Genomic DNA, 24,015 nt, shown 5'->3' with positions numbered 1-24,015 from the left:
GGTTTGAGTTGGTATCTTGGTTACGTTTCGGATATAATTTGTGAGGTAGAACCGAAATGTCAGCTCCAGTGTCAATTAAAAGTTTAGGTTATTTTGATTGTCAAAAATGAAAATTTAGCGATGAGATACTCCAGGTTCATTGTGTGATGATTATAAGGAATGATATCAAAAAATTCCACAATGATGTAAATTTATTAGAGGATATGTACAACAATTGTTTCGCTTTATTAGAGCGTCTTCAGGTACAACTAAAGTGATAATAAAAAATTAGCAGGTGTTAAAAATTTAAGGAATAATTATTTCTTACCGTCAAATCAACGAGAAATGATCAAAAGATCGTAACAGTTATGCATCATGTGGAAAAAGATTGAGAAACGAAAATTGATAAAAACTAACAAAAATGATTGGAGACTCGAACAATTAAAGAAACTGAACCATCATTTCATCGTCTCACCCACTAAAAGAAAAGCTGAAGGCATGTTAAAGGCAAAAAGGCTGAAGGCTAAATAAGTGAGGCGATGAAACGAGTATACAGTTTTTGAAACAAAAATAATCTAAAAAGAAAAAAGGAAAAAGAATAATTAAATGAGTATAAAACGAAAAAAACTTATAAAACGTTACCTAGAGTTAAGTGCGCACTTAATCGGCCATTTTCATAAGACCGGTATGAAGTTGGTTTTACAAAAAAGGAGGGGGGATGATCATTGCAACGAGCAGGCAGAGGCGGCAAAATTCAAAATTCAAATTTTAAGAAATAAACGGTTGTTATAAAATTCAGTGATTTCATTGATGATTAAGTTAGGGTTTTTTCTATTGTATAAGTTAATGTAATACTCCTCATAGAGGTCCATTTTTTTAGTTGTTTAAGTAATTTTATGTTGGAAATGTTGGAGGTATGGTTATTAGATGTTTTTTAAAGGCAGAAGAGGATTTAGATATGTGTTCTTTGTATCTGGTCTCTAGGTCACGACCAGTTTGGCCTATATAGAAATTGTCACAATCACCACAACTCAGTCTATAAATCCCGCTTCTCTGAATATCAGAAAAACTGTGTCTATTGTTAGCAAGATTCTGCCCAAGTTTATGTCCAGCGGTAAATACCGGGGTAATATTAAAGTCTTTCAGATTTGCAGAGAGAGTCTCCTGTAAGTGGGGCTGATAAGGTACGGAAATGTAAAAAGGTTGTTTAGAAAATTTAGGGTATATGAGATTGTTAATATTATTTTGATGTATACGGTAAAAAAGGCTCTGTATTTCATCAAAGGAATAACCATTATCGAGGCCCACCCCTACAATTGTTTGGATTTCTTGTTTAAACTCTGTAAGATCAAGAGGGTATTTAAGAACTCTGTTGAACATGAATCTCAAGGAGGCGTATTTATGCTGTTTACAAGTGAAGGAGGTTTTAGGAATTATGCAATCGGTGGTAGTAGGCTTGCGGAAAATATCGAAGGCCACTCTGTTCTCAGACGGTTTTCTAGTAATTTTTAAATCAAGGAAGTTAATGCACATGTAGTTTTCTATTTCGTTAGTAAACTGTAAGTTGTTAATGTTATTAAATATGTTGTTAAGAGCAACAAGTTAAGCCTTATTACCTTCGAATACAAGAAGAATGTCATCAACATATCTTTTGTAAAATTTAATGTGTTTAGTGAAGAAAAGATATTTGTCAGAGAACAAAGTGGCCTCGAAGTTATTGACGAAAATGTCAGCAATGATTCCTGAAATGGGGGATCCCATAGTAAAAAAATGAAAAATGAAAATTTCATAAAAATAAAAAGTCGCGAACTGACAGAATTTACCGTAAATTGAGGTTGACTTTTTGTCAAAATTTTGAATTTGGAAAAGTTTTCTTTTGAAACCTTTATTAGTTTTTTGATGTCGATGGAAAATTTTTGTTTTCGTCGGTGAAGGAATTATAAAATTTGCAATATGTTCCTCCACATTTAACCGCGTTGTCTCCAAATTTACGGTGATACCAACAAATAGTCGAATAACTCGTAGAATTGGATCTATTGCGCGAGTGACGTGACGAAGAACGATGTCTATCTCGAGAATTGTGAAAACAATTACAATTACAATTACAATTCTTCGACGTATTTGTTGGTATGTTTTGAAATTGGGTAGTCAAAGAATTTATTTGATTTTCTAAATTTTTTGTCCTATTGTTGTTGTTGTTGTGTAATGGTAGTCACTAGTGCTTGACACGTTAACGTCAGATTTTGATTGTTGTTAATAATTCGTCGGGGGCAGGTTCAATCTTCGGGGTCACCAAATTGTGGATATATATGTGTCCACAATATAATATATTTTAATATTTTAATAAATGATAACATGGACTACATTGGAAGGACTGATCGATTGATTATAATTTGATTGATAATAATTTTTTATGGAAACGTTGTTTTTTGTTTTGTACATGTCGTGTGCACAGCATGCTACAGTAACGTTTAGGAATCGGAGTATGCTATAATAAAACTTTTATAACAAAAATTGTTGCAAATTTTATTCTTAACAATATTGCTCTGTTGCACTTTCACTCTTAGATACGTCAATATCGAGAAAATTACAAAAATATGAAAATTTGAAAAATTTGTTTATTTTTCAAGATATTAAAGGTAACATTTAGGAATCGGAGTATGCTATAAGAAAACTTTTATAACAAAAATTGTTGCAAATTTTATTCTTAACAATATTGCTCTCTTGCACTTTTGTTCTTAGATGCATCAATATCGAGATAAATACAAAAATATGAAAATTTTATGAATTTGTTGCTCTTTCAAGTAACTAGAGCTATATCTTTCATTTAGTTAATTTAAATATTGTGATATTATAACATTTTGCTTCCTGCAACTGGGTGGTACCTGTGGGAAATTATTATTATTATAAGACCACGGAACAACGATTTTTACCATAAAAGAGGAGCACAACGAAACACGTGCTTGCTCAAGGCTGGTTAAAACCGAAATTGATTTATAATTAATAATTAATTTTTTAAATATTTCTTTCCTGGAAATTTCCATAACACTATCCAATAGTTTGTATCATATCATAAAATAGAATCTTTAAACAACAATTTAACATACATAGGTATGGTATATACATAGGTTGGGAGTTAAGGCGTGATTCATGGGTTAAATTAAATCCGGTTTTAAGATTAAAATTATTTATTATACTTAAATATATATCATTACCTTATTTAAATATTGTGACAGTTATAATGCGTACTTTTCAAACGTGTATTACTTTGTAATTTTTAAAACCCAATTGCAAAAAACATAGACCTTTTGGCATTCCTTTAACGAAAGATTTAATTTTATGATTTAAAAATATTTAGCCGCATAAATTACTTACTCGTGCTGCTGCGGCATGCGATGTTTGCCCGAACAGAGGAAATTCAAAAACGAGTGCTTTTTGACTCCAACACAACAATATTAAAACATCTTTTCTTGTTGAAACGTCCGCCTCGTACCAGTTCAAATTATAAATTGATATTGCCACATTTTCAGCCTACATAGAATTAACGATATTACCTCATTAAGATTTGTGTTATTATCCATACCCAAGTAGTAACTCTTTGTCCAATCGAATGAATTAAAAATAAGGCCAAGAAACACAATATTAAAACAATTAAAGCTATCAAGTTCTTTTTCTAAAAATATAATTAGAATCATTAATCGATATACATATTACTCTATAATATGTAGAAAAAACAAACCAAAACAAATACAGTTGTCGATATAATTAAAGAAGGTAAAAGAATCATTTTCGCTGGGACAAGGAACATTGTAAAGTAGTTCTTAACGAGTTGAAACATTCTAAAACAATTAATCAAGAAAAATATGACAATCATTTTGTTAAGTCATACAAAAGTTGTTCTAAATTAAATTCTAAAACGATTTTCTCAATAAAAAAATATATAAATATATAAATTTTTTTTGAGATTATCTTCTTAATTATTGATCAAATCAAAAATTTTTATTAACAATAATTCTTTAGAATTACTTCAGGAACAGTGTTTGTTAATACAATTGTTTGCTAACTTGAAATTTTAATTTCCCTCTGAATAGTATGCTATCAAAATGAATTATCTCGATAATTATTATTTTTATGAAAAAATGTTTTAAATAAAATTTGTTTCAATTTCGATTTTGAATCAATTATCTTAATAAAAAAATTTTACATCTCTATTAATTAAGCATCTAAGTATAATTATGTATAAAAACGAAAAAATTATTATTTTGGGGTTATCTCCTTATTTATTCATTAAATAAAAAAAAAATTGTTGAAATGTGGGAGAGGGTGGAAAGGTTTAAAGTGGTAGAAGCGGTAGAGTCGGATCACCAACCGTTGGACGTGGAGGTAAAGGGGGTGGACGGCAGAAGGCGAGCAAGTTCATCAGGACAGACTTGTCGGAAGAAGGAGTAGCATTCTACAGGGGAAACCTTGACACTTGGCAACAGAGGATACAATGGTTTCGAAGAACTTATCCAGATAGTGCGAGAGGCAACACTGAAAAGGGAGTGTGTACGTAGGGGGGGCAGAGTAGGGAGGAACGATTGGTATGATGGTGAGTGCAAGAAGGCGAAGAGGGAGGCGAGAAGGAGGTTGAGGCAGTGGAGACGGGTAAGATAGGGGTGGATAGATATAGGGAGGCCAGGAGAGGATACAGAGAGTTATGCAGTAGAAAGAACAGAACTGAGGGAGAAGGAGGCGGCAGAGATTAGAGGGATAACAAAGGGAAGGTGATCTGGAGGTATCTGAAAAAGAGAAAAAAGGGTAGGGAGAGGATAACCAGCGAAAAACACATGACAGAATGGAAGAGTTACTTTGTGGGATTATTGGGAGGGGTTGAAACGAGGCTAACGGGTTTGGGAGGCTATGAGGGAGATGGGGGAGAGGAGATAGCAGAAGAGGAGATGGAAGCAGCGCTTAAGGGAAGATAGGATCCAGAACGAGGCATGGTTGGAAGCATGCCTCGTTCACCATGGAGGGGATGAATAGCGTATGGAGAGGGGGTGGGATTCCGGAGGGATGGAAAGTGGGGGTAATTTGCCCAGTATATAAAAAGGGTAATAAGGGAAGGGTAGAGAGCTACAGGGGAATTAACCTACTAGATTCCGGATACAAGGTATACACGAAGATACTGCTGGGAAGACTGGAGGAGGAGATGGAGTTGGGGCGAATTTGTTGGGCAGGCTTTCGGAAGGGAAGGGGAGCAATCGACAATGTGTACGTGTTGAAGCATCTGGCAGATAGAGAGCTGGATAAGAAGGGAGGGAAATTGTACGCCCTGTTTATAGATTTGAAGGCGGCTTTTGATAAGGTGGATAAGGGAAAGAACAGAAAACTGGAGATGGGAGGGAAAAGAGATCGAGGCGGTTAGGGAGTATACTTACTTGGGATATGTGTTTAGGGAGGACAACAGGGAGGGGTCGCATGTGATAGCTATTGCAAAAAAGACGAATAAAGTGATGGGACAAGTATGGGGTTGGGGGAAGAGGGTCTTTGGAAGGAATCTGGCAGCGAGGAAGATTATAGGGAGATGTGGAGGGAGTTGAGAGATAGGGACCGAGATGTGCAGAGACAGGAAAGAAGGACACAAATAAAAGAGAGAAGGTATAACGAAAGGTACAGGGACATAATTACGGAGGGGCTGACTAGATACTTGTTATTGGAAGGAGATGAGGATGGGAAGAAGTTCCGTTGTGGAAACGAGGAGAGAGCTAACAGATACTGGGTGGCCGATGAGGAGAGGTGGTGTAGGCTATGCAGGGAGAAATGTGCGCAGGGAAACGTTGGAACATATGTTGAATGGGTGCAGTGAGTCGAGGGAGGAGGAGTTGGACCGAGGGCAGATCTTAGGAGAGGGGAAACCATGGATGAGAATGGTTGTGAACTCTTAATTAATTAAGATGTGGACGAGGACGTCACAGGATCAGGAGAGGCTGAGCTGTGAGCTTCCTGGGACCCGATGACGTCGATGGGGAGCGTCGATGACGAAATCCAAAAAGAGAGAGAGAGAGACGTTAGAGTTAGTTAGTTAAGAATCGGCCACGGTGAACAGAGTAGACTTTGCGTATGGTTCGAGACAGTTATTGAGATAGTTATTGTTATTTTTTGTTTATTGTGAACAAAGTTGTGTTTGACGTTCTATATCTTTGTGATTATTAAGTTGTGGTCAAAACATTATTAAGAAAATATTTTCAATTTGGCTTCTAGTACCTACCTTTTTATTTAAATCACCCCGTATATAGTAGAATGTATAGTAGCAGGGGAAATTGTAAATATTAAAAAACAATAAAATGCTTATATACGAACCTGAATAATTGTTGTTGATACACGATAATTAATCGCAATTTTTCGACATTTCTCTTCTTAGGTTTAGCCAAATTTGTATTAGCAATAATCTCGTTTAGGTTTTTTAGACGCAAAATCAATAATTCCACGGAATACCAATACAAAGTTATTCCAGAAAGCATGATATTTATTATAACGCCCCATACATATTCTTCAAATAACATCATTAATGTTATATTCCAATGTTTCAAATTAAATGGGACATAATAATCAAATAGAAAACAATGCTTAACACTTCCTAAAGTCGCGCAATTATTATCAAACATAATAAAGAAACCAAAAAGAAACGGCAAAAGAAATGCCAAATAATTTGTTGATTTTAGTAAATATTTTAATATGTTATCGACAAATTTAGTTCTCTCCGGGATATTGAATTTCTTAAAATTGCTCAAAATATCAATCATTTCAAGTAAACGATACCGATTTCGAAATAATAGAATGTTACTAATTACAACTACCGAACTCATAACAATAAATTCCATGTGAAATAAACATTTTGCAAAATTCGTTTTATAATCTGAAATGATGATGTTTAATTCTATTCCGTAGTCTTAAAAGAAAAATACTTACTAATAATTTCTGTTATAAATGGATAAATTGCCCACGATGTATTAAAAATAATTAGAATTGTTGGTGCGAGTCCTCGAAATCCATTCAGTGCGGGCCAAAATTGACGTTTCCGAAAATGTTGTTCTAAAAGGTAAAAACCGGGTGTTGCCTGCATTTCGAACACAATCCGACTGGAATGGAATTGAATGGAAAATATTCTTAACTTAACGGTAAAAACAACATTAAAAATTTAATCATACAAATTGATTTAGTTTAATGGATTTTTAGCATGACAATTCCCGTATGATTTATTCAAATCAACAATTTATATAAAGATTCAGTTGGTATAATTTTTTAAAAATATTGATTTTATTGTTTATGTATAAAGGTTTTTATCTCTCTTAAACTGTAATCTGTTAGCTACAAATTAATGCGTAAATCGTTGAACTTGTTAAAAATTCAGTTGTTATGATTTTTTGAAAATATTGATTTTCTGTTCAGCCTGCAGGTAGCTTAGCTTAGGAATGCTCTCCCGGGTCAGCAATAGTTTGTCCCAACTGTTCTGTTTAGTGTTTTTGTTTTTAAAACTAGAGTAATCTTCGGTTATTATTAAGTTGTAAGGTGGCAGCGAAATAAAAATGGTTACTTCCTATCGAACGAGAAAAACGTCAGATGACTTCCCCACCTCGACCGGCGAACTTACAATATTTAGACCATATATGTATACAGTGCTAGCGTAAAGTAACCCCCCCCCCCCTGTTTAACTTCTGAACAGATTGAGATATCAATATGAGCAAAAAAACGTCAGTTTCTATATTTTATCAGCACAAACATTTTCTTATGGAAAATTTTGCTATCACTTTTAGTTTTTCCGGAAAACGGATCAACTTTGTTTTTTTAAATGGAACACCCAGTATATTATGGTATCTTCCGAAAGAATAAAACAATACGAATCCAACGATACCTCACAATCAAATATCGGTTTATTAGTTTTTTACATAAATATTAAACAAAATGCGAAATTTCGCAGGAAAAACCAACGTACCTTCGTTGACTACCTGTCGAGATACAATGGGCCAGATAAATGGTGGACGGTCAATTAAAGGTCGGTCTACGCTCGGGTTAAGCAGGGTTAAAATCGGCAATTCTTTTAGAATGTTGTTATGAAACAATCAATGCAAGAAGAAGGATAAAAAGAAAGTTCTTCTAAAAACTTCTAAGAAAAAATTGTCATAACAACAATTTTAAAGTTTGTAGGTACCTTGAAATTTTGTATTTAAGGCAGCATGCAAAGATTGTCCTTCATTTCTATCTTGGAATTCTACCCGACCAAGTATAACCAAAGAAAGGCGAGATCAAAATGGCTAGAAGGAGTTTAGAGCACAAAATCGGAGGAATTTTAATATTCGCTCGTGCTGACAGAAATGTACATGAAACAGAGCGACAATTTAATGAACGATTTCCTGAACATCCAATTAGCCGAAAATTTTTAAGAGAACTTGTAAATAAGTTTTTGGAAACTGGAACCGTCGAAGACTGTAAAAGAACTGGTCGTCGTTCGATTTCTGAAGACACACAAGTGCAGATGTTAACAGAAGTATTTAATGCGTGCATGATGTCGTCTGCTGCTATCGCATCAACGTGTGATGTGGGTCCAACAACGGCGGGGATATATTTTTAGATTTGTTTCGGTGATGAATGTACTTTCTTTTTGGATGGAAAATTGCATCGGCAAAATGTACGTTACTAGAGTGATTTTAATCCACATGAATATCGTGAAGTTAACACTCAATTTCCCAAGAAAATAAATGTTTGGACAGGCATATTGGGAAATCACATCGTGGGACCAATATTCCTAACCGAAAATTAGACCGGAATTGCATTTAGGATTATTAGAAGAAGATATTAATCCAAGTCTTTTGCAAATTGTATACTAGAATCCTGACGATTTTGAAATGGCTCCTCCACCTTATGCGGCAATGGTACGAAATTATCTTGATACAAATTTTAATGGACGGTGGATCGGTCGACGTGGGCCGATTGAATGGCCAGCAAGATCACCAGATCTGACACCTTTAGATTTCTTTTTATGGTGTTTATTTAAAATCCAAGGTATATAAAATTTCGCTGGACAGTATTGAGGATTTAAAACAAAAAATTATTGACGTCTGCCAAAATATTGATCATCACATGTTAAGCCGTGTGAGAGAGGAAACACTACAAAAATGTTTGTTCTTAATAAATAAAAAATTCTTTTATTATTCAATAACAACACTAAGCCAATTTTTCAACCAATACGGCAAAATCTTTAATAAAAAATTTCATTTCTTATATTGACTTTGATTTTTTTCACTTTAAATATTTTTTTTTGATAAAATATGATTGATAAATTTAATATACTTCAAAAATAAGTAAGGGAACTATCAATTTTAAATCCGTCTTAGCTCGAGCGTATACCTACCGTTAACCTACCGTCCACCATTTAACTGGCCGATTGCATTTCGACAGGTAGTCGACGAAGATACGTTGGTTTTTCCGGCGAAATTCCGCATTTTGTTTAATTTTTATGAGAAAAACTAATAAACCAATATTTGTGTTAGATATCACTTTATTAACAATATTCTCAGTAAACTACAAGTCATCAATTTATAACAAACGAAATAACTTCCAACGCCTCACACATTCCGCTCTTTAACTCAACTCTGACTCTCTTACTAAACTAATGCCCTTAACCGTCCTTCCCACTCCCTACTCTCTCTGTTCTTCATCTCTCTCTCTCTCTCTCTCTTAGCGGTATCGATCTTCACATTCGGCCTTGCTACCATTTGGGTCGTCCTCGGCCCTGACTTCTCCATCTTCCGAATTCATTTCTTCTTCGCTGTCTGTCGACTCATCTTCTTCTCCGTCCAGATCTGTTATGACACACCATGGTTTCATACGGTCGGATGCAAAAACAGAATGATAAGGTTTTTGACTTCTTGGTGCTCCAGGTATATCTTTCAACTCGTATCTATCGTTTGGTAAAACTTTATGGATAACGTAAGGTCCTTTGTAACGTAATGCCAGTTTTCTAGATTCGCCAGTAGCTGTTGCTTCACATTTTACTAACACCAAGTCTCCTTCTTGATATTTTCTTAGTTTTATGCGTAGTTTGTCAAATCTTTCCTTTTGATCTTTGTGTCGTTTTCTAATCACATGTAGTGCGTCTGTTCTTATTTCTGTTATCTCTTTCTCACTCACAGCTTCATCTTCTGTTAGCGCCAATAACAAATGATTTTGTAAAGCATTTCTAGGCCTGTAAGCGAATAATAATTCATGAGGTGTTTTCTTCGTGACACTATTTGGTAAGGAATTTACAGCGAATTGGATTTCACACAGTCGTTTATCCCAATCTCGTCCATCCTCATTCTCACTTCTTGTAAATATTGCTGTCATTAGTGTTCTGTTGTAACGTTCCACCTGTCCATTTGCACGTGGTGTCGCAGTTGTATTTTGAATATGTATGATTTGATTCATTTTACAATATTCCGTAAATTTCTTTGAGGTGAACGCCGTGCCTCTGTCAGATACAAGTCTAGTTGGTGGTCCAAAAGTATTATGTATTTCTTCCATAATCCTCACGACTGGTTCACTTTTTGTATTCTTCACTGCTCTTACTATTAGATATTTGGTAAAGTTGTCTATATATACCAGAAGATGTGTGTTACCCTTCGTACTCTTAGGAAGCGGTCCTAAATGGTCGATATTAACTGTATGGAAAGGTATTGGTTGTCTCTCTATATTATGCAATTCTCCTTCCTTCTTACCTCCAGATATTTTCCTATATGCACATTCTACACAGGCTCGTATATAATTTCTGACTCTTTTCCTCATTTTTGGGAACCATAAATATTGTTTTTCGAAAACTGCTATTAAAAGCTGACTTTTGCGTAGTACTTAGCGACCGTCAAAACGATAGTTTTTTGTCAACAGGACGTAAAAGCTTTTACGTCCAGGACGGAAAAGACTTTTACGTCCAGCTACGACAATCAAAGAATTTGATACTATTAACTGTTAATTTATTGTTATGAACAAATTATAAACACAAAATAATCAACATTTAATTGTTTTATCATTTCATTTCATGTTTAAATGCAAATTTATAGTAGTACATTTGTTCAATATATGAGGTTAAATCGATGTGACGTTAAGTTTTTGACATAACATTAAATGAATTGTTACCACCCCCGAGCGTGAGGTGGTAAGAGGCCCCCGAGTATATTCTCGGAGAAGGGTATTCTCCTCCAGTCCACTCTTTATAGGAGCCTCGTAACGTGGTTAAGTGTGTCAAAAGACAAGGGGGAAAGGATCAAGCGGCGGATGTCAATAAACAAAATACAAAAGATCAATAAAAACTTTGAATTAATTAATGAGATACTTTAATTTAATTTCTTTTAAACACAAATCAAATAAAAAAAAAAAACAGTAAATACTTCTATATCGTACTCACATAACGGTTTTTGGGTTGATTGACACCTTTTTCTTCTGCTTTCTTCTCTTATTTTTCTCTTTTAATTTTTTTTAGTCTTTTTCCACTTTTCACTCCCACACTTTACCCATGTCTCTACTCTAACTCTCGAACACACTCTCTAACTTCTTCTTTCTCTCCTCTTTTCGCGAGTCCCTCATCCGTTGTCCCCACTCCCAAAATATTTCTGCACTTCCCCGAATTAAATATAGATATCTTTTCTGACTTGTTACATTACTCCCCCCTTTAATTAAGATGTTGGTTACGCATTACCAACAACTTATTTACAAAAAAACAGAAATATTTTGTATCATCCAAGTGTCAATCAACAATTTTATCAAAAATCCAATACATAATTAAACATCAAAATAAACTTAACTCTATTAGAAAAAGAAATTGAAATATTTTTTTTCTTATAAAGTACATACATATATGTTTATAAAACTAATGCTTTAAATACTCATCAACATGGTCATCAACACGTTATCAATACTCGTTTACGTTTTTACCCAAGCAATATATCTATTCAAGATTTTTTTTTTTTTTTCTTCATTGTAGAGCATCATCGTTACTATTAGTGTTAACTGGCTGTGTCAACTACAGTTGTAACTTAATTTTCGCTTTTCTTCATAACATATACATATATATTGTTTTTTTTTTCTTTTCTTTACTTCTTAATATATATGTATTTTTTCTTTCTTTCGAAGTTTTGTGGTAATTTTTTCTTTTTCTGTCTTTACTTGCTAGATTGTATCGATTTCCATACGACATGCCCGATAGCTAACAGCTTCATCCTTCGTAGTTGTTCTTCACTTAATCCATTCCAAGGAAAGGAAGGCGTTTCCTTTTCATTTCCCAGCATTTTTTTTTCTTTTTCGGAGAATTATTTTGATAAGATATATTGCGTTATTCAATATGCAAAGCTTTGTTTAAATCAAAACTTTTCGTTCATAAATTTAAAAAAAATTTTAACAACTCAAAAAAAAAACTATTCAAAACTTATTACCTCCACATGGTGATGAGTATCAAACTTTCTTAACTTTCTCTTAATGAATTATTATTTTTTTTTCCTTTTTCATAACAATAACTTCTTAACCTAATTACAGACAATAAGAGTGTCTTTGTGTTACAAACTCGTAACGACATATTTAATCGAAAATTCATGGCGTCTCTTGTACAATATGAATTTCCGGATACATCACTTTACTGCTCAAGGGTGCTGTAGGTTGAACAGAATGACCATCTTGTACTCGTGCAGTATCTTCCTGGTTCTCTGGATCCGATACTTTGTGATTATAACTTCGATGTAAAAACCATGAAGTTAAAGTCGTCCAAAAACTGTCAATAATCGAAAATCCGCATCCCAGAGCCTGGTATAAAACAAAACCATTTAAAATTATTGAACAAATACAGGGTGTCCCGTTAAGGGTAAGGAGCGGCTGTATCTCAACAACGGTAAGGGGTAGAGGTTTGGGAAAAAAATCCTTATAGGCAAAGTGGGCAAGAGAATTAGCTGGAAATTATTTTGAAATTCGTAATTTGACCGCTAGGGGGCGTAACTGCCATAGAGAAACATAAAATTTCCGCTATCTCAGAAAGTTAGACGATGAGCTATAACTTTGACAACATCATTTAATAGCTTGGATAATACCGCATCGCTTTTGTTTTGCAATATTTCTCATATCTGTCATAATAAGGGAGGGGGGGGCCAACGCGTTTTCAAATGTTTACTTTTTAGTATCTCCTGAACCATTCAACCAATTTGATTATATTTGGTCTCGTTTGAAAGAGCATTTTATGCTCTTTTAAAAGATATTTTCAGTAAGACCGTTTGGTTTAAAACAAATAAGCTAGAGGGCGTTATCTGCAGCGATCACCTATTTTTGTGATTTTTGAAAAAAAGTTAAATGGAACGGTACTATTTACTTCACAGATCCTTAGTCACCATAAAATTTGCTAAATATTAGTGAAAACCGCACCTCGATATCGCCATCCGTTCTCGAATTATAGAAGAAAATATTAAAAATTCGTATACCTCAATCTGATCACATTATCTTAACAAACAAATAACAGAGCATAAAAATTTATTACGTAGAGCCTTCCTTCACACTTTATCCAGGGTTAGGACTGGTTGAAAACCATTTTTGAAGCGTGTTTAAAGGTCAACGGACCAACGAAACATCAACTATAACAATAAAACAAAATAAACAAAAACACTTAGAATTACTCAACTTTTAGCTAAAGATAGCTCATAAATGTTCAAAATGTTTTCCATCATTCTCGATGCATTTATTTGTTCTAGTTTCGGTGGAAAAAACTGCTGCTTGAATTTCAGCCCTGGACAAGTTTCTAATGGCACTTCGTATTCTCTCCATCATATTTTCCTTGGTTGTTGGTTCTTCTTGAAAAACTAGGTCTTTTAATCTACCCCATAGATAAAAATCCAAACAAGTTAGATCCGGGGAACGCGCCGGCCAAGGAGATAGACTGCCCCTTCCAATAACACGATTTGGATGCTGTTCATCTAAATGCTGACGTACGTTTCGGTCATAGTGCGCCGGACAACCATCAAGCTGAAACCACATGTTCCTTCTTGTTTCCAAGGAGCCGTTTTCTAAAAGGGGTGGAAGGAAAACGTTCAAAAATTCCAAAAATCGTTCTCCGTTAAGTGTTGCGTCAAAAAAATGTGGGCCTATAAGTTTTCCTTCCACAATTCCGCACCATACATTCAAACTCCAGCGATTTTGATGCTCTATCTGCCGCATCCAATGTGGATTTTGCTCCGACCAATAATGCATGTTATGCAAATTTACACCACCTGCGCTATTGAAAGATGCTTCATCTGTCCATAGTATTTCTGATGAAAAATTTTCATTTTCACGAATCATACTTAACAGCCAATGACAATATTTAAGTCTGTTATCATAATCGGCTTCTCTTAAGGCCTGATGTAAAATAATATAGTAGGGATGCATATTATTCTCTTGAAGAATCTTATGCACAGTTGGTTTCGGGATTCCCAGGTCGTTGGAAATTTTTCTCGTGCTCAATGTGGGGTCGAATTGTACGTAGGCCAAAACATTAATAATATTTTCCTCGATGCATGTTTTGCGAGTTCTTATAGGTGCCTGAATAGGTTGCACATTACCAGTTTCCCGTAATCGCCTAGCCAATCTTGAAAACACGTCTCGAGAAAAATGTCTTCTTTATGGAAACTGCATTGCATATTCGCGCGATGCAATTACAGCATTTTCCAAACATTGAAAATAAATACGTAACATATCATACGCTTCTACGTTAGTAAAAGACATGATTGTAAAACAAAATAAATGTAACCGACAATAATTATTTGAATTAAGTTTTGACAGTTGTCAAAGCGCAATGTTTTCAACTAGTTACCATAGTTACCATGGCTATGTGCTTTGTTTTCTCGATAAGGTGATTAGATCTGATTGAAGAAACCCGAATTTTTAACATTTTCTTCTATAATTCGAGAACGGATGGCGATATCGAGATGCGGTTTTCACTAATATTTAGCAAATTTTATGGTGACTAAGGATCTGTGAAGTAAATAGTACCGTTCCATTTAACTTTTTTTCAAAAATCACAAAAATAGGTCATCGCTGCAGATAACGCCCTCTAGCTTATTTGTTTTAAACCAAACGGTCTTACTGAAAATATCTTTTAAAAGAGCATAAAATGCTCTTTCAAACGAGACCAAAAATATTCAAATTGGTTGAATGGTTCAGAAGATACTAAAAAGTAAACATTTGAAAACGCGTTGGCCTCCCCCTCCCTTATTATGACAGATATGGGAAATATTGCAAAACAAAAGCGATGCGGTATTATCCGAGCTATTAAATGATGTTGTCAAAGTTATAGCTCATCGTCTAACTTTCTGAGATAGCGGGAATTTTATGTGTCTCTATGGCAGTAATGCCCCCTAGCGGTCAAATTACGAACTTCAAAATAATTTCCAGCTATTTCTCTTACCCACTTTGCTTATAAGGATTTTTTTCCCAAACCTCTAGGCCTTACCGTTGTTGAGATACAGCCGCTCCGTACCCTTAACGGGACACCTATATATTTTAGGATGATAAATGCTATGTATATTCCCATAAATCCTGACATAATAATCCCAATATCGGTAAACCAACCCAAGCATAACTTAGTGTCGACTTAGCGATTCGTTTAATTTCTTTTGAACTAAATAATTTTGTTGTGTCGTACTGGTTTGAATCATCAGTTCTACCTGCAACCCGATTGACTAAAAATGAGGTAATTGCATCACCCTCGGATCCAAACAGAAAATTATGTTGAATCTTATCAATTTCATTTTGAGTATACAATCCTCCACTTCCCAAATTTCGAATAGGACTAAATTTTATATTATTTTCATCGTTAATTTCTAAACAAACTGGAGAACTATACACTGTAGGATATAGACCAAATCCTACCCATCGGTTCTCTATATAAAATAGTGAAGGAGCTACCGGAGAGCACATTATCTCTTCGGCATGCTCTTGCACTACATGTGTGATAGGAGCCATAAATAATGACTCATTGTTATTAACCAGTATCGGCAATTCATTATAGCATTTATCAACCCTTCGCACTTCTGCGATTTTTGGTTCACATTTAATGATGTATAAAACTTCCCCTAGAACCCTTCCCATATACCCCAGAGAAGTCTTGAAAATACTGGCAATAGCATTTGTATTTAAAGGTGCCATCAACAATCTATTTCTCAATACCTCTCTCTTTATTAAACATCTTCGATATACTGCTTGAACATGTAACTCTCTAAATAGTAATTTTGACGAAATTTCAATATACATAAATTTTGAATTAACATATGTTAACGGATTTATATTATTGACGTCATGAGTTTTAGAATTTAAATGATAAAAAGCATTTTTAGATTTTGTTACTAGTAATCGAGGATGTTCGGTAACCCAAACCTCATAATTACATACAATACCCTTCCTTAGTAGATTCAATGCAAAGATGTATTCGTCTTGCTCAACAACCAAATAATTTTCAACTGTATCCTGACTACTTACTGAAACTTCTGTTCCAATACCTTCATAAATAATTGAATATTGCCGTTTCTTACAAGCTCCTTGTTCTATTTCATCCCAAATAGTTTCACCTGCTTCAACATCCATACAGTATCCATCTACAAATGGACATGTACTTCCTCCCATCAATGATATTTCATTAGAATCCAAAGCGCTAGTGGCATAATATTCTTTTAACATAAATGTAACAGCCGCAGTAACAACTACCCTAGACCAAGTCTGACCATTTTCTGTATAAACTGTTCCTTCACAATCTCCGTTCATAGATAACTTCCCAGCAACGGTAATTGATGCAGATGTTGTGGCATTCACTTTTATATTAGAAATAACGTTCCCTGAATATCCTATATAAGTACCAGTATTATGAAGTTTGCGACACTCATCTCGTCCAATTGGCCTGATGGTTTTCATCAACCCTTGGTGGACATCACTAACATGACTATTCATACCACAATATCTGATCAACCGTGTTACTTCTATAAGACAAGTTTTTACATTTATTTTGGAATAGTCATTTTTCTGAATCACTCGGACATTTATTTTCTTCTCAGTGTAGTTTGTTTGCGGAGATGGACAGGGTGCCACATCGTGAAGCGACACTGCTGTAATGTTGGTAGGTGGTCCCCGACAATCGTATACAATTAAACCCTTTATATACATCCCCGTAAAAATCAGTAGCCAACTAGTTAAATAGAACCTGAAAATATATATTTTATTAATGTATTCAAACAATTATACTCCTATAAATCTATAAATCCCAAGAAAACGTATTATATCTATGTATCTATGTATATATTAATATTCGAAGCCTTAACAATATACTATGTCTAGATAGATAAAACCTTATTAACAATAATCAATGGAAACAACCAACAAAATGTATACATAAAAATTATTAAATTCTTTTCGGTAATACCCATGGCAATTCTGGTACATCACCTCTACTTCTGGTACGATATGAATGCCCAGTGTTTTCTTCTCTTTGAACCGTTGTATCATTCCCTGGTTCAGTTGTTTCGAGGTTAGTATCTTCTATATTTTCTTCTGGAACGTATTGCACTATACTCTGAGCTGTCTGTTCTTCTAACAGATCTTCCCCTCCGTCTTCGTTATTTTGGTCCGGAAATACTTTCCAATCATACCACATAGGTTCCTCTATATCAAAACTCAATTTGTTGTTCTCTAGGTCTTTAGTATCTGACTGTTTCTTTCACTTTTCTTCAACTTCTCCCTTATAGAGTTTTATACGATTCGAATGTACTAATTCAACTTTTGAACCATTAATTTCCTTTATTTGAAAGTTTACTGGACCTGCTTGTCCTATTATTCGGTATGGTCCTACCCATGGTTTACTTAACTTTAAATTTACTCCAGTTGTGATCCCTGGATTGTATAATAATACTTTGTCACCTAGTTCCAGATTTTTCTCTTTAGCCCTTTTATTAAATTGAACTAATTGTTTATTTTTAGCTTTGATCTCATGACTTCTCACAAACTGATACGATTGATGTAATCGTTCCAGCAGTTCGGATACGTAATTGTCGTCATAATCATATCGATAACGATCTGGTTTGGTATAAAGTTCGTAGGGTAGATTCATATCCCTTCCGTGAAATAAAAAGTATGGAGACTCTCGGGTAGTAGAATGTACGTTGTTTCGGTAAGCCATCATTACATATGGCAACCAATCGTCCCAATCTTTTTGTTTATCATCTACCACATGAGATAGTAAGTCCTTTAAAACTCGATGCATTCTCTCAATCATGCCATTCGTTTGTGGATGATATGGAGTAGTGCGAATCTTTTTGATTTGTAGTAATTTACATACTTCGTCCATTAATTTCGACATGAAATTTGTGCCTTGATCGATAAGTAATAACTTTGGAGTCCCATGCCGCGTAATCACATGGACCACAAAAGCTTTCGCCACTGTCTCAGCCTTCTGATTTTGCAATGGGATCGCTTCGGTGTATCTCGTAAAATAATCCTGAACCGTGAGTGTATATTTATTTCCATTGTAGGTGATCGGCAATGGTCCTACGATGTCCATTGATACCCTTTCAAATGGTTCCTGTGCTGGCGTAAATAATTGTAATGGAGCTGGTTTTAAATGTGACGAACTTTTCCGTTTGTTACAGGCTAAACATTTATCACAGTAGCTTTTTATATCGTCGCCCATATTTTTCCAATAGTACTTTTGTTTCACCTGAGACTTGGTTTTATCGACTCCAAAATGTCCAGCATACTGCAAGTCATGACATTGATACATAATTTCTTTTCTTAATTCCGCTGGTACTACTAATCTATGGTATCTTTCATTCTGTTGTTTTGGTTTATATAGTATCCCCTCTTTGTCAATAAAGAAATCTAAATACTTTGGATCGTTTTCAATTCTTTCAATAATAGTTTTAGCGAAACAATCCTCCTTCTGTTTATCAGCTATTGTCTTTATCTCTCCGGTGGTTAAAGAATTTACTCCTGCCTCTATTTGCACTCTGGATAACGCATCAGCGTTTCCGTGTAATCGTCCTGGTCGATGTATTATTTCAAAGTCGTATTCTGCTAGCGTTAATGCCCATCGGGCTAAACGTGAACTTGGATCTTTGATTGACAATAACCATTTTAATGGTCGATGATCTGTTATGATTTTAAAATGTTTTCCAAACAAATATACCCGATAATGTTTAACGCCCCATATCACCGCCAAGCATTCTCTTTCTGTAGTGGAGTAATTCATTTCTGCTTTTTGTAGTTGCCTACTGGCATATGCCACAGGTTTTTCATGTCCTCCAACTTTTTGGCTCAGTATAGCTCCTATTGCTATTCCCGAAGCATCCGTGGTTAGATAAAAAGGTTGTGTGAAATCAGGATAGTGTAAAACAGGTTTATCACAGAAGGATTTCCGAAGTAAAGTAAGTGATTTTTCCTGTTCTTCTCCCCAAATAAAAGGTTGATCCTTTTTTGTTAATGCCGTTAAAGGTTTAGCAATTGCTGAATAACTTTCAATCAACCGCCTATAAAACCCTGCTAATCCTAAAAATGCCCGAATATCTTTTACAGTTTTTGGTTTAGGATAATTAAGTACAGCTTGAACTTTTTCTGCATCCGGTTTAATTCCTTCGTTTGAAATAATGTGACCCAAATATTTGGTTTCGGATAGTAAAAACTTGCATTTACTTGGTTTTAATCTCAAATTTGCCCTTCTAATTCTTTCAAACACTTCTGTTAGTCTGTTTAGATGTTCAATTATTTCGTTCCCACTGAATACTATAACGTCGTCTAAATAAACTAAACACTTACTCCCCGTTAATCCCGATAAATTGGTATTCATTAACCGTTGAAAGGTACTGGGCGCATTGACCAGACCAAATGGCATCTTTTTACAATGATAGTGCCCTTTTGGCGTACTAAATCCGGTTTTTTCTTGATCTTCTTCTTCTATTTCCACTTGCCAATACCCAGAAGCAAGGTCTAGTGTTGTAAATATGGTAGAACTTCCCGATCTATCTATTGTTTCGTTCAGGTTAGGTAACGGATAGAAATCCCTTTTAGTGACTGAATTTAACCCTCGATAGTCAATACTCGAACTTCTTGTTTTCCATTATCAGACTTTTTCGGTACCATAACAACAGGTGCTGACCAAGGTGATTGCGACTCTTCAATCACTCCTTCGTCAAGCATTTTGCTTATTTCTTTATTTAAAACTTCCCTTTGACTATTTGGTACTCGGTATGGTGGTTTTGCAATTGGATGGCAATCCTCTGTAACAATTCTATGTTTCACGCCATTAGCAGTTCCCAATTTATTATTTCCAAATAAAAAGATATCTTTGTACTCAATTAACAATTTTAATAATAACCGTTTATCTTCACCTTTCAAATGATTTAAATCAAATAATTTTTGTATGTCATGCTCCGCGTTTTCAATTCCAGTATCTATTACACGAACTGAATAAGGGTTCACATCCCTATCCAATCCATTAAGATGATAAATTCTCACCCAAATATTTGATCCTTTAAATATCCATCTGATTATATTGATAACTCTGTCCCACTTTAACCCATCTAACCCACAAGCAATCTTTGGTAGGGCTAATTTATGAATATTATTTTTTTCACAAAATTCCCTTAATTTTCCCAAGGTATAAAACAAATCTTCGTAAGTTGGTTTATAAAAATATTTTCTTTTAGTAATAAGGTACAAAATATTACCTTCCATCTCGTCTTAAATACAAAACATCTCTCACTTTTGGATTCTGTTTATTTAATTCTTTTATTCCCATAAATTTTTCTTTGAATTCAGCAGCAATTCCTGCTCCCATTTTCAAATCTTCACTCACACAATGTGCCAAGCTATAATCCCTCGGTGCATCAAATAAATTACCCTTATCTTCAAGAATATCCCAATTTTCTACAATATTTTTCGATATTTTCTCTTCGTATTCCCTGTAATTACTATACATTTTCTCCCTTTTATGAGTAGTGCTATTTACACCATTTACATTTTCAAGTTGAGGTACCTCTTCCCAAATCCCAGCTGATGAATTCTCATCTCCTTTGTGTTCAATATCAATTTTATTTACGCGCGTAATAATTCCAACACTTGTTCCCTTATTCATCATTAATGGTTTCTCGGTGACGTTGATCAGGCGCACCGGAACCCGTTGATTTTTATTTACCCTTGTTACAACTCTTGCTGACATTGACCCATAAACACCCGTATCAGTTGGTTCAATGATAACTTCTTCATTTTTTTCCCATTGGTTTTGTAAAGCTTCACAAACAACCTCACATCGTCCTGGAATTTCTAAAGCCCCCATCAACAGAGCCGAACAGGGACCAACTGTTCGTTCTGTATCACCAATCATCTTTGGTCCAGATGACGATGATCCCTCCGTGTTCTTTTCTTTCCCTCGATGATCCTTCGTTTGTGTTTGCATTACTCCAACCTTTTCTATATTTTCTTTATTCCCTATCTTTTGTTCATGGCACCCACTTGATAAACCAAAACCCAATACCGAAGATATATTGGAAGATAATAGTTCTTCATTTTTCGGTGTTAACACCTTAAATGGGAAACCTTTAGTTAAAACTGGAGAGGGAGTTTTTATAATTTGTGTTTGGCAGTTGCTTTTCTCACTCATATTCATGTCATTTTGTAAACAGTTCCCATGCGCAGTAGAAGATTTTTGTCTTTTTGATGATGTCATGATCAATTTCAAGTGAATATGTCCTAACCTCAAAATTCCCTGATTATAATCAAGAATAGCTTGATTGCTAATTAGGAAGTCGCATCCGATTATCCCATCGGTTTCAATGGCAATATTTTTACAAATCACACAATTAATATTAAATTTCTTGTTTTTCACCCTAAAATCTAACAAAGAAAATCCTACTCCTTCTATTTCATTTCCCGTGATACATTTTAAAGTTATATGTTGCTGCAAATCTAAGTGGTAATTAATTTTAGTCCGGAGTAAACTCCCCTCCTTCAATAACGATACTGCTGAACCCGAATCAATCAAAAATGATAATTTTGTACACCCCATTTTTAAAAAAATTATGGATTTGTCTGCCTCTGAATTTATGGCACTGCTAACCGATTTTACTATTGCGTTTTTATTTGTAATCTGATCATTTACCCCTGGATTTAACATTTTCCCTCGGATTGGGGCACATACGAGGTGGCATTTAGGTTTAAATGACTGGTTCCCGTTTTTATAAAATTTTGTGTTTCATTTGGGTTGCGTGATTCATTTCTTATATTTCCATTTTGATGGTTAAACTGAGTATGGGATCGAGTAGTAGTACTTAACTTCTACGTGACCCGTTTTTTTTGCAAAATCTACAAACAACCTCATTTCGGCAATTTCCAGAAAAATGTCCCGGTTGATAACATTTGTAACACACATTATTTGATTTTTGATTATATTTAAAATCAGGTTTTGTTGAGTTAGATTCGAAAGGTTTAGAAAATGATGAATGATACGAAGTGGATGGGCGATTCTTTTTATCGAATTGCTGTGCTTTAAAATTTGGTTTATTAAAACTAACCCGTGGTGCAGTTGAATGAGGCTGAGATTTAGAAACACCTTCTTGGGAGAAATTGCAAGCATATTCAGAATAATAACTATGTGAACAGTAATTAATTGTATTTTCCGTCATCATCTGGTTCAATTCCTCTTGACTCGCTATTTCTGCGGCTATATCGAGTGTTAAATCACTCTCCCGCATCAGTAAAACTCCAATAATCCTAGAAATTTCCCGTTTTATTCCCATTCTAAATTGCGTCAATAGAATATTGTTATGTTTTTTAATTATACCCTCCCGTTCCGCCTGTGAAGCGTCAATTAAATCCTCTTCTAATACCTCCTGTCCAATTAATTTTAGTCGCGTGAGAAATTGACTAATAGTTTCGTTACGACCCTGTATACATCTCGACAAAATTAGTTGAGCCTGACCTGGTATTTTCAATTTCGAAAATTTTGTAATAAATTTTTGTTTGAATTGCTTATATGTTATTTCATTTGTTGATTCGCTTTTATAGTAACTGAATGCGTCTCCCGTTAGTCTACATCGCTCGATTTTAATTAAGTCTTCGTCTCCAATGTTATCTAAACTTGCTCTCTGTTCTACTCGTTCAAAAAAATGTTTAACGTTCTCTTTACCAGTAAAATTTTCAATTGAATTTAAAATAGATGCTAATGATGGTTTAGGCATTTCAACTTTTACGATAGGTTTTTCATCTGTATTTGTAGCCATTATTTTGGTTTTTAGTTCGAATAAAACTTAAATAAAATGTAAGTATATGGTATTTGCAAAATAAAAATTTTATAAAGGGGGTCCGTTATCAAGAGTAATTCGCAACTTGATGATTTCGCGATTTCTACAGTGCGATACGTTGGAACAGCTCAGACCGTCTGGATCTCAGTTTATAATATGATAAATTTGTTTTCGCAAAAATACTACCTTTCTCTCTCTATCTCATTAAAAAAAAAAAAAAAGATTTGAAGCTCTATTTTAACTCAAATGACCGAGACAAAATAACAATGAAAATAATTTCGATTTTTACATAACCAAATCTATGTTGTTGGGATCAATTTTAATTTGAATAAAGGGGAATTTCCCATATTTTTACATACATCTCACCGTTAACACATCTCCACCCGTCTTCAACACACATCCCACCCGCTGCCACCAAATATGTTACCACCCCCGAGCGTGAGGTGGTAAGAGGCCCCCGAGTATATTCTCGGAGAAGGGTATTCTCCTCGGGTCCACTCTTTATAGGAGCCTCGTAACGTGGTTAAGTGTGTCAAAAGACAAGGGGGAAAGGATCAAGCGGCGGATGTCAATAAACAAAATACAAAAAATCAATAAAAACTTTGAATTAATTAATGAGATACTTTAATTTAATTTCTTTTAAACACAAATCAAGTAAAAAAAAAAAACAAAAAAAAACAGTAAATACTTCTATATCGTACTCACATAACGGTTTTTGGGTTGATTGACACCTTTT

At 34.6% G+C, this 24,015-nt stretch overlaps 1 protein-coding gene across 1 annotated transcript; it reads right to left on the bottom strand.

Moving 5' to 3' along the window:
* Nucleotides 1-9,696: 9,696 nt before the first annotated feature.
* LOC139431535 (uncharacterized) lies at nucleotides 9,697-10,521 on the bottom strand. Its single transcript, XM_071199415.1, has one exon. It carries the CDS (start codon nucleotides 10,519-10,521, stop codon nucleotides 9,697-9,699), a length of 825 nt encoding a protein of 274 aa, XP_071055516.1.
* Between the last annotated feature and the right edge of the window lie 13,494 nt (nucleotides 10,522-24,015).

Source organism: Onthophagus taurus, chromosome 10 (genome assembly GCF_036711975.1).
Source record: "Onthophagus taurus isolate NC chromosome 10, IU_Otau_3.0, whole genome shotgun sequence".
NCBI lineage: Eukaryota > Metazoa > Arthropoda > Insecta > Coleoptera > Scarabaeidae > Onthophagus > Onthophagus taurus.
Note: the sequence above shows the minus strand (reverse complement) of the source record. Positions and strands in the feature narration are given on the sequence as shown.